The 12,064-nt window shown below is 41.6% G+C and overlaps 1 protein-coding gene across 2 annotated transcripts in view; it reads right to left on the reverse strand.

The window, feature by feature from the left end:
• LOC100604778 (arginine--tRNA ligase, cytoplasmic) overlaps positions 1-11,536 on the reverse strand; it is a 32,103-nt gene extending 20,567 nt beyond the window's left edge. Inside the window, exons 1-7 of one of the 2 annotated variants that reach the window (XM_030825219.1) lie at positions 11,438-11,536; positions 9,238-9,372; positions 5,120-5,308; positions 3,963-4,071; positions 3,317-3,417; positions 2,543-2,664; positions 623-743 (exon numbers count right to left, since the gene is read on the reverse strand). In XM_030825219.1, the coding sequence (XP_030681079.1) occupies positions 623-743; positions 2,543-2,664; positions 3,317-3,417; positions 3,963-4,071; positions 5,120-5,308; positions 9,238-9,372; positions 11,438-11,482 (822 nt within the window). In that variant the 5' untranslated portion in view covers positions 11,483-11,536. Of the gene's footprint in view, positions 1-622; positions 744-2,542; positions 2,665-3,316; positions 3,418-3,962; positions 4,072-5,119; positions 5,309-9,237; positions 9,373-10,849; positions 10,907-11,437 lie in introns of those variants that run through there. The other variant, XM_030825229.1, reaches the window with a different exon arrangement.
• Positions 11,537-12,064: the final 528 nt, after the last annotated feature.

A 12,064-nucleotide genomic window follows, 5' to 3' on the forward strand; every position in this document is an offset into this window, starting at 1 on the left:
GCTTGCCTCAGCCTCTCCAAGTGCTGGGATTACAGACATGAGCCACCGCACCTGGCCTAGAATTTGGTTTTTCACATACACCAATAAACAAAGCAAAGATGACATATTAACAGGTGGGGGATGGCTGTTTCTATGCATACTACCAAATGTAGGGTATCTAGTAGCGGTTCTACATACATGACCAAATGCAATGAATCTGGGGGTAGGGGACGGCTGTTTCTAAGGCACACAACCAAATGCAATGAATGTCAGAATAAAAAAGAATTCAGTGTAGGTGAACAAATTTTATATGTTTATCAATTAGTCTGTTCCCATTTTGCCTTCTACCATAAATAGAAGCTCCCTGAGTCCTCCCCAGAAACTGAGCAGATGCTAGCGCCATGCTTGTACAGCCTGCAGAACTACGAGGTAATTAAACGTCTTTTCTTTATAAATTAAAAAAAAAAAAGTAGTTTAAGTTCAAGAGAATGTCATTTATACAGAGACATGTATTACTAAGGCTGTTAGCAACTTTCACTTAACTCCATAGTAGCTTTAAAAACCGTTTTAAGTCTCCTAAGGAAAATGGATAATTACGATTAATGGTAAACACACAAATAATATAAAAGAAATGGTATCAAACCTTATAAAAGAGCTGAAGATCCCCAATAGGAGGTGAAACTGTTAGATAATCTGGAAATTTATCTTGCAGGTGAGCGATGAGCATGCCAAACTGGGTTCCCCAGTCTCCTACATGATTTAACCTAACACCAATCAGAGAATAGAAAATCATTTTTTAAATAATAAAGATGGTTAAGTTAAATTAGAGGAACTATATTCCATTAGGAACCACTAACATTTACATGCCAGTACGTCACCATTTAGTAATACCTGTTTACTTGGTTGTTTCTTCAACTGGTCTGCAACCTCCACAAGAGATGAAAACTATGTCTGTTACATTCAGCTCTGCATACTCAAGTACTAGAGGCTGCACATGGCAGGCATCCAGAATTTGCTGAATGAATGTGTTTTCTGTCAGTGGACTATAATCTGTTTATTTTGTAGCTAATTGAGATAATGACAGCTGGCCAATGTTGGTTATTCCCACAATTTTATGAAAATTTAACATTTTAACCATTATCTTAGTGTAATTTAGACCAATGGTTCCCAAATATCAATGAACAAAATTCTTGAAAATATATGTTGAGGCCGGGCGCAATGGCTCACGCCTGTAATCCCAGCACTATGGAAGGCTGAGGCAGGCGGATCACTTGAGGTTAGGAGTTCCAGACCAGCCTGCAAACATGGGGAAACCCCGTCTCTACTAAAAATACAAAAAATTAGCCTGGCGTGGTGGCAGGGGCCTGTAGTCCCAGCTACTCGGGAGGATGAGGCAGGAGAATCGCGTGAACCTAGGAGGCAGAGCTTGCAGTGAGCCAGGACCACGCCACTGCACTCCAGCCTGGGTGACAGAGCGAGACTCTGTCTCCAAACAAAAAAAGAAAATATATGTTGATCCAACTCACTTCTCTCCCTCTCCCCTCTCTGCTTTTATCTAATCCAAACCACGAGATCATCTTTCAAGTGGATCATGATGATAGCCTCTTACTTTTTTTTTTTTTGACACAGAGTCTTGCTCTGTTGCCCAGGCTGGAGTGCAGTGGCACGATCTCAGCTCACTGCTATCTCTGCCTCCCACGTTCAAGCAATTATCCTGCCTCAGCTTCCCAAGTAGGTGGGATTACAGGTGTGCACCACCATGCCCAGCTAATTTTTGTATTTTTAGTAGAGACAGGGTTTCGCCATGTTGCCAGGCTGGTCTCAAACTCCTGACCTTGTGATCCATCCCTCCTCGGCCTCCCAAAGTGCTGGGATTACAGACGTGAGCCACTGTGCCTGGCCTAACACTTACTGTTATAGTCTCCCTTCTTTGTCTAGCTTCTTCACAGTAAGTAACCAGAGTAATCTTTAATTTGTATTATTTTAAAAATTTTCTTTAAAAATATAAAAAATAGAGACAGGTTCTCACTATGTTGCCCAAGCTGGCCTAGAACTCCTGGCTTCTAGTGATCCTACCACCTTGGTCTCCCAAAATGCTGGGATTATAGGTGTGAGCCACAGTACCCAGGCTAATCTTTAATTTGATTACCCTGCTTCACAAACTAAAACTCTCTAATAGCTTCCCAGTACACTTACAATAAAATCTCAATTGCCTCTCACAGCTTACAAGGCCCAAAATAACCTGTTTCTTTACTACTTCTCTCCCTGCCAGGATATAAACCCGTTGCATACAAGGGGTCCTCAAGAAAGATGTGTAGAATGAAGGAAGGAGTTTTGTCCTTGGTTCCACTAAGTCTAAAAAAAATAACATAGTAAAAAAGGTTCAGAGGAAAGGCTCAGGACATATTTTAAAAGCTTACTGGGTGATTGTAAAGAAGAACTAAGCTGATGAACCACTGATTTAGTCGAATGTTCTTTCTTGAGTGAGATATTCCATGTTCTATAGAATTTTCCAAACAAGAAAATAAGGAATGAGAATAGTAAGCAAGGCAAGAGCACATACCTGAGCACGTCATACCCTGCAAATTCAAAGAGGCGGCTTATACTCTCTCCTATGATAGTGGACCTCAGGTGGCCTACATGCATCTCTTTAGCTATATTAGGGGAGGAAAAGTCAACTATAACCTGGGGTAGACAAAAAGAGAAAGGCTGTCAAGAGGGGCATAAACATAAAGACAGAAAGATTTTTTTAACAGAAGCATAAACATTTTGTTCTAATGCATTCATTAATAACACATTTAGTAACAAACTCAGACTTAAACATTCATTTGGGTTGTAATTCAACCATGTTTGATTTTATGATGGATCTGCTTGTGTATTTTTAACTGAAAAAGAATCAAATTCATGTATACAAATTATCCATTCTATTTCAGCGATATCTGTGTATCAATTGGCTACCTCAAATGCCAATTAAGTGGAAAAAAAAAAAGATCACACAACATGCTAGCTCCAGGAGAAAGGCTACTTCATAAATGTTCATAATCTCAAATGTGAATGATTAAATTTCAATATAAAAGTGAAATCCATTCCCAGTTTCAGCACATTCCATGCAGTTCGTTTTTCTTTTTTAGAGATGAAGTCTCGTGATACTGCCCAGGTTGAAGTGCAGTAGCTATTCACAGGTGCAATCATAGCACACCTCAGCCTTGAACTTCTAGGCTCAAGCAATCCTCCTGCCTCAGCCTCCCAAGTAGCTGACACTATAGGCACATACCACCGTGCTTGGTGCCATGTAGTTCTAAGATACTAATATATTAATAGAAGAGTGTACATATACCTTTTTATTCTCTCCCAGAGCAGGTAGTCGAACTCCATTCACTAGGAGACTGGTCAATTGTTCTGATACAAAATCCTTTCTTAAGTGGACATTAATAAAACCTAATGGATAGAAGAGAAAAAATATCAGATAGTGTCTTATCTTGAATAATCACTCACTCCTAAGGATTTGCTCCAGACGCTGACCTGGCTCTGGCAAAATTCTTCAAGATTCCAATACCAGTTGTGGCCTTGACTTAAGCTGTCTTGTAAGCTCCTGTCTCACCATCTACTTCAAGCCTTCACCACTCTCCTGAAACCTTCCTACTTAACTCAGGGCCCTTTCATTTTCAGCAAACGATCTGTTCGCCTCTTAAAAGAAAACAGAAGGCCCTTGTGCCGAAGACTTATATGCCATTATCTATCCTCATTTTGCTGATGAAAAACTGAATCACAGAGGCAAAGTAACTCATTCAAGATAAAGCAGCTAAAAGCGGTAGCTGAGTCTAGATTAAAACTTCAATTTCCTATATCACAATCCACAGTGCTTTCACCATCTTGTTCAGTATATAAATTTTAACCCTGTAATTAAAATGTGTGTTCTTTTTTAACTTCAAAAAGGACTCATCTTCAATACAACTATTAAGAAGGATAACATTATGTCATACCAGGACCAGCAATTTCAACTTTTTCAATACATTCATTGTCTGGGAGGTGTTTGGTAATGTTTTCAGCAATTTCTCTTGGATTAACTTTCTGTTCCTTGGTTTTGAGCATCTACAACACAATATAAAATGATTCATTACACAACAGATTTCAGCAAGTTACTCGGAAATGCACACCTGACAAGGCACGAGATGCATTTTACATTAAGAACCATCAAAAGGCAGAAGCAGAGAAGTCCAATCACATTATGAATGACAGATTAAAGTATCAATAGTGCCAAGAGGAATAGAAAGTGCCCAAACTACATGATCTCTATTTCCAAATACGTTACACACTAATACCTGGAACTATTTTTTTTTTTTTTTTTTTTTGAGATGGAGTCTCGCTCTGTCGCCCAGGCTGGAGTGCAGTGGCGTGATCTCGGCTCACTGTAACCTCTGCCCCTGGGTTCAAGCAACTCTCCTGCCTCAGCCTCCCTAGTAGCTGGGATTACAACACCTCGAACTTTTTAATGATGACATAACAAAGTCTACTGCTATGAGGCCTGGTTCCAGCATATTTACATTTCTAATTTTCAAGTCATGAAGGTGTGCAATATTCACACTTGAGAAATAAACCACACTATAAGACCTGGACTCTTCAGAGTAACCCTTTCCAATTCAGCAAAGAAAGGAAAACAGAAAGACCCAAGCCAGATGCAGTTAACCACAAACACATCAGACAATGCAGCTATTTAAAATGGGGAACTCCTCTGCTTGAAAATGAATATATAAGCCTGGCTCAAAGATCACAGTTACATCAAATATTTAATTGGGATGCTGACTGGTAAATGGCTTATTTTAATTTTTCACCTCCCAACACTCAACACCACCACACAGCAATCCTGGACGCAGCAGGAGGGAAATACCTAAACAAAAGAGTACCAATGATTGCCCTTAAATATTGAGAATACATATAAAATTTAACCAAACCTTAAAAATTGTGCCTAAAAAAGTTAAAACATATGCGCCCCCCCAACCCCTTTCTCAAGTTTTTCAAACTGTGGCAAATGCCCTTTTCACTAATGATACAACTTGCAATAGTATTATTTCTGTAAATGGCAATGATGATAATAATACTTAAAAAAATCAAACAGCCAAAAGTCATGACAATACATCACCTGAGAAATACCCATAGCACTATTACACTGATAGTCCCCGAACTTGGCCTGCTGACTTGGTGTCACTAGCAGAGGAGGATTTTCCAAATCTGGATATGCAGCCTTAATTGCATGACCAAAGACCTCTTGTAGGCGGCTAATAATGTTAATCATATTTTTAGTTGGTTTGTTCCTTTCTGCCTGAAGACTCTGTAGGAAAAGAATGGAAACATGTCCATAATGTACTATACCATCATCATACAAGATGTCTCCAAATATTTTGAGTATAAACCTTCAAATATCTTAAGAACCAAAAGGGAAAACGTACTCATAGTGTGATGCCCTCAGATCTGGGATTTGCTAAGACATGTAGCAGGACAAGTCCATCCCACGGCATCTAAGACATCCATGGGAAATGCCCTGAGGTCTTACTTTTTGCATTTGTTTTAGCAGAACAGAAACTGGGAGGAGGAAGTTAAAAGGGCTGACGGAATCCTTTTCTCAGCTTCAAATCTCTGAGAAAATAATATAATTTCACATCAAATATTGGAAGTGAAAACTCAATGGACAAAAAACAAAAAATTACATGATGTCCATCAAAATGTTGACTCTTCAAGGCATGAAATAAAAGGGAGCAAAGTAGGTAATATCAATATACCAGAAAAGCCAGTAGTTTTGTTTTACTGTTATTAGACCTACTACCTCCTGTTTTCCCATGGAATATAGTCATTTAAGATGGCATATAATTATCTCTATTACTGCACTTGTCATACCTTCACAAAACTCTCTGTCTCTACCACTAGACTGCTGGATGCACAGAAAGTGCTTAATTCATGGCTCTCTTCCCTGTCCCTGGCATCTAGCACTGTACTTGCCATATAGCAGTTTAGCAAAAAAAAAGGTGAATGACACATATGCTTTTAATGGAAGATAAACACGCTGCCTATACACCTTTATGTTTGTCAATTTTATGTTCATCAACATGTTCATCACAATTTTATGTTCATCACAAATTTATATTCATCAAAATGTCAACAGTATAAAATAATGACAATAACAAAAGTTAGTATTTGAGTATGTAGTGTCAAGATTTGAACCAAATGCTTTATTTATATGCATTATCTTATTCCATCTACATAATAAAATTGAGTTTGTTACTATTATCACTATTTCTATGTGGGCTACAGATAAGTAACTTGCCAAAGACAAGACAGAATAAGTGGAAAAGGCCAGATTCAAACTCGGGTCTACCGGAATGGAGAGTCCAAGTTTTATGCTCCCCTCATCAGCCCTCTCTATCATATGAAGAAATTATATTCTTAAATTCACTAAAAAACCTGATTTCAAGTTCATAGCTAATCAATAATTGACTCCTCTCTGTGGTAACATACTTAAAACAAGGAAGATACATTTTTCCTAATCTAATGATTTCCAACAGCAAATGCCAAATTTATTTGGATATGATCCTTTTTTCTTCTTTGTTGGGGGTAACAGACAAGATCTCACTGTGCACTCTGCTGAGGCTGAAGTGCAGTGGCATGACAGCTCACTGTAACCTGAACTCCTGGGTTCATGAGATCCTCCTGCCTTGGCCTCCCAAAGCATTGGGATTACAGGCGTGAGCCACCACACTTGGCCTAGATTATGATCTTATACCCAAAAGCTGCTATAATAAATGTCAATTTTTTGTTTATTTTTATGTATTTATTTTTTTGAGACTGGGTCTTGCTCTGTTGCCCAGGCTGGAGTGCAGTGGCACGATTTTGGCTCACTGCAATCGCCACCTCCTGGGTTTAAGCGATTCTCATGCCTCAGCCTCCCAAGTAGCTGGGATTACAGGCCCGCGCCACCATCCCTGGCTAATTTTTGTATTTTTAGTAGAGACAGGGTTTTGCCATGTTGGCCAGGCTGGTCTCGAACTCCTGACTCCAGGTGATCCACCTGCCTCGGCCTCCCAAACAGCTGGGATCACAGGTGTGAGCCACCGCGCCCAACCTCAATTTTTTATTTTTAAAGGATAGGAGTACCACCACGTACATACGTATGTGTGTGTACCTACACACACGAAATCTACTGTGCTTAGTTTTGGCACTGTGAAAATTACTATCTGATTATAATCAATTCAATAAGTTGTCTCTACCAGTTTCTTATGTGATGCTTTCAAGTCAGAGCGCCTGGCCAAAGTGAACCAGGGAAAGACGACAGGGTCAATGGCCATCACACACAGTACTTTATTACTCTGTGGTTTTTAGTTCTGCTGTGTACCTTGTGTTCAGCTGCTCATTGGGCAAAGTAGGGCAATGTATTTGTCAAAGAACCAATATGCCTCCCACAATACAGTGACAGCATTCTCCTATCTATATAAGAGCTAATCTGCATTATAGAAAAATGTGTAGTAGAATATGCTATATTTCTATCCCAGCTACTTGGGAGGCTGAGGTGGGACGATTACTTGAGGTGAGGAGTTCGAGAAAATACTGTACTTCCTTTTGTGTATCTTTTCCCTCATAGTCTCTAGCATATATTAGACATTTAATAATACTTTTGAATTAAAATAAATATAACAGAGAATTACACATATATAAGTGTAGAATGAATGACAACGAGAAAGGTGAGATTCTTTTGGGAAGATACTATGGAAAAGGAATTTTGTGATTTTAGAAGACTCAAGGACAAGCACAGCAGATCACATATAGGTAATATGAGACTCGAGCACAGCAGATCACAAATAGGTAATATGGACGCCGGCCATGGTGGCTCACGCCTGTAATCCCAGCACTTTGAGAAGGGAAGACAGGCAGATCACCTGAGGTCAGGAGTTCGAGACCAGCCTGACCAACATGGAGAAACCTCGTCTCTACTAAAAATACAAAATTAACCAGGTGTGGTGGTGAATGCCTGTAATCCCAGCTACTTGGGAGGCTGCGGCAGGAGAATCACTTGAACCTGGGAGGCAGGGTTATGGTGAGCCGAGATCGTGCCATTGCAATCCAGCCTGGCAAACAAGAGTGAGACTCCGTCTCAAAAAACAAACAAACAAACAAACAAACAAACAAAAAAAAACATAATATGAGAGACGTCATGGGAGTGGGGCAGATAGAGTCTAAGGTGAGTAAATGGAATCAATCAGCTCTGGGAAAAGGATTTAATGCCAGCACAGTTTGTCTGAGAGTAATATATACACACAGGAGAATAATTACGGGAATGAGGTCAATACTCTGGGATATGTCATCACCAAATATGAAAGGCAGGCCAAAAACTGCAGCAAGTTCATTTTTTTCAAACAAAATTGAAAACACTGTTAAATCATGAGACCATTAAATAAACACAGCACAAGTTTCATGGGGAAAAAAGTGTTGTGAAATACCAGATGGAAAAAAACCCAAATGATTATGTAAGATATAAAACTGTAAAATAACCAACTTAGGGCACAGAAAATATGCAGGTGTATTTTCAAATATTTCCTTTATGATAGAGGCAATGGTTTAAAAATCAAATACGTTTTTTTAAAAAAGGCATGGGCATAAACTGTTGAAAGAAATGCCTCAACCATGCTAGGTGCCATGGGTCATACTTGTAATTCCAATACTTTGGGAAGCCAAGACAGGGAGGGTTGCCTGAAGCCAGGAATTCTGAGGCCAGCCTGGCCAACACAGCAAGACCCCATCTCTATTAAAAAAAAAAAAAATTAGCTGGATGTGGTGGCACACGCCTGTAGTCCCAGCCACTCAGGAGGCTGCGGTGGGATGACTGCTTGAGCCTGAAGGTTGAGGCTGTACTGAGCTGTGACGATGCCACTGCACTCTGGCCTGAGTGACAGACACCTTGTCTCAAAAAATAATAAATAAATTTTTAAAAAGAAATGTCTCAACCCTACCTAAATCCCACTTTACGTTAGCCAAATAGTTAGCAGGATGAAACATTTCAAAGAGTCCTGAAGGACAGGACAACACCAACTTCTCACTATTTGCACCAACTACCTCAGTCCTAAGTTGTCTAATGCAGGGAAAAGAATAGGGTTTCTATGCTTCTTTTTCCAAATTCCATAGGATATACTTCCAGAATCTCTGGTAACAAAGGCTTTTAAAAAGGTATAATGATTCAAATTGGAGAATAAAACTGAAACCCAAAGTACTCACCTTTCGAAGAATATTCAGTCGATACTTTAGTTTTAAATTTTCTTCTTGTAACTGCTCCAAATTTGGAGAAGCTCCTAAACAGCCACAGTTTTTCAGCCGGTCAATTTCAGCAGTCAGAGATTTAATCTCTTCTTCCTGTGGAAAAAAAAGCACTTTTTTCAGTCCATAAACTGACTTCCACATTTCCCCTCTCTACCAAGGCCTGGCATAGACCATGGGAATCATTAATGTTCCCTTTGATGAGCTGTGTTTCTTTCTCCTCTGAGACTTTTGCTGACGTTAGCATATTATCCTTAATAAGAAAATATTGGCCAGGCATGGTGGCTCACGCCTGTAATCCCAGCACTTTGGGAGGCCTAGGCAGATGGATCACTTGAGGCCAAGAGTTCAAGACCAGCATGGCAAACATAGCAAAACGCTGTTTCTACTAAAAATGCAAAAACTAGCTAGGCACGGTGGCGCATGCCTGTAATCCCAGCTACTTGGGAGGCTGAGGCAGGAGAACTGCCTGAATCCCACAGGCTGAGGTTGCAGTGAGCAGAGATCGTGCCACTGCACTCTAGTCTGCTTGACAGAGCGAGACTCTGTCTCAAAAAAAAAAGAAAAAAGAAAAAGAAAATATTAACCACACATACGTGTGTGCTGGGAGACAGGAATAGGAGTAAGTATATAATGGGATATGTCTCACGTCTCATATCCCTCGTTCTTTTCTTTGGCTCGATAAGACACTCTGATTTAGCAAGAGTAGTTAAGTTTCAGGTTGACCAAACTGCTTTTATTCCCAAATCTTATGACTTGGGACTCTTAAAAAACCAAATGTCTTTTGTCACATTCAAAATAGCTCAAGGGTCGGCCTTTCACCCTTTCTGGGACTAAACAATTTTCCCATTTCTTCCTCTTTCCAGTGTCTTAGGTCCTAGACTAGACCAGACCAGGCTTTGTACTTTAATATCTAAAAGTAAAGACATGTCAATTCAGAAAGAAATAAAGCTTCCAACTTAAACTGCAAAACTCGGGGGGAGATTCCTCACCTGAAATTTCAGAATACTTACTGGGAGATAGCTACAGCGAAAACCAAATTGCCAAAAATGGGCAAATATTATGTTCCAGGAGCTGAGCTAAACACTTTTCAGAAATTACCTTTATGATTATCACAACCCAGTGAGGCAAAGATAAATACATACCGATAAATACGTGGTTCAGAAATTTAAAGAGCCTGCCAATTTACTTGACTAACTTGTACTTTGTGGCTGCTGATTAAGTATAAAGCTGTAACAGGACAGAGTACTGTGAACTATCTTCCCACCATCCCTCCCCACCTGGGCATAAAAGGTAATGGAACTGTTCCGTTTTCACTTTTTTTCGGGGGGGGTGGGCGGGGGACGGAGTCTCGCTCTGTCGCCCAGGCTGTAGTGCAGTGGTGTGCGCTCTGCTCACTGCAAGCTCCGCCTCCCGGGTTCACGCCATTCTCCTGCCTCAGCCTCGAGAATAGCTAGAAATACACGCGCCCGCCACTACACCCGGTTAATTTTTTTTTTTATTTTCCGTAGAGACGGATTTTCGCTGTGTTAGCCAGGATGATCTCGATCTCCTGACTTCGTGATCCGCCCACCTCGGCCTCCCAAAGTGCTGGGATTACAGGCGTGAGCCACCGCGCCCGGCCGCTTTCACTTTTATATGGTGTGGTTGCTCCTTCCCGACGAATGCTGAGGGCACAGAGCAAACTCCGTTGGTCTGATAATGAATCGCCCCATGGGCTTATTAGGAATCCTCTCGCTCAGTAACCCGGAAAGAACTGCGGCTGAGCTGCAAAGCAAGACCCAGAGCTCTGAATGTACTCCCAACTTGTCTATCTCCCCGCATCCCCTAAATCACATGTGCATGCAGAAGAGGAGGTGGATTGTGGGGAGAGAATTGTTCTAAACATGCCAGGCTCCAGCCCACCGAGGACGCTGGCTTGAGGGAGGCCTGGGAGAGAGTGGGGACCCTCCATTCCGCTGAAAGTCACAGTCACACGGGCTTTGAAATGATGGGTGCTTCCTCTCCCAACCCTTCCTGCTCCCACAGGGACCGTGCCGCCCCACTCTGAGAGGACCAGGATGGTCCCTGCCTAGCTGTCCCGCCCCCGAAGCCGCTTGGGCAGGAGTCAGAGCCTGCTCCATCTCTTTCAGGCGTTCCCGCCGGTCTCCTGCGTCCAAACCTGCTGCAGCAGCCGCGCGGAGCATTCAGCCACCAATACCTCCATCCTCCCGTCAGCGTCTCACTCGCCAAGTGGACGGAAGCGGAAGCGGTCAGCCTCTCCCGGAAGCGGAAACCCCCTCCGGTCCTCTGTCCCGTCGGACTGGGTGCTGGCGCCTCTGCTGCCTCCTGGCGGGATCCAGTGGACACTGCGAGGAGAACCCGCGGGGATTTCGGCCAGGAGCGAGGCCAAAGCTAAGGGACGTTTGGGCGAGGGGAGGGGAATTGAGCAGAGACTAACCAGAGCTGCTCTGTGCTTGGATAGACTAGGACAGTCACTGACCTAGAGCTTCTGGCTCTCAGAGGCCTCACTTTGCCCCTTTGTGAAATGGGCACAAAACTAACAAATCCATTCATTTGTTCAACAAGCATTTATTGTGTACTTTAAAATGCCGGACACTATTCTAGGCTCTGGGGGCACAGAGAAAACAAAACAGACTCGATCTCCCCTCTCATGGCAAACACATTTTAGAATGGAGAGAGAAAATAGACCAAAAAAGGCAATAATCTCAGGTAGTTTTAATTGCTAGGAAGGCAATGTGATAGAGTGACTTGGCTCAGAGAAGACATCTCTAAGCAAGTGACATTT

This window comes from Nomascus leucogenys, chromosome 2, assembly GCF_006542625.1.
Source record: "Nomascus leucogenys isolate Asia chromosome 2, Asia_NLE_v1, whole genome shotgun sequence".
NCBI classification, from domain to species: Eukaryota; Metazoa; Chordata; class Mammalia; order Primates; family Hylobatidae; genus Nomascus; species Nomascus leucogenys.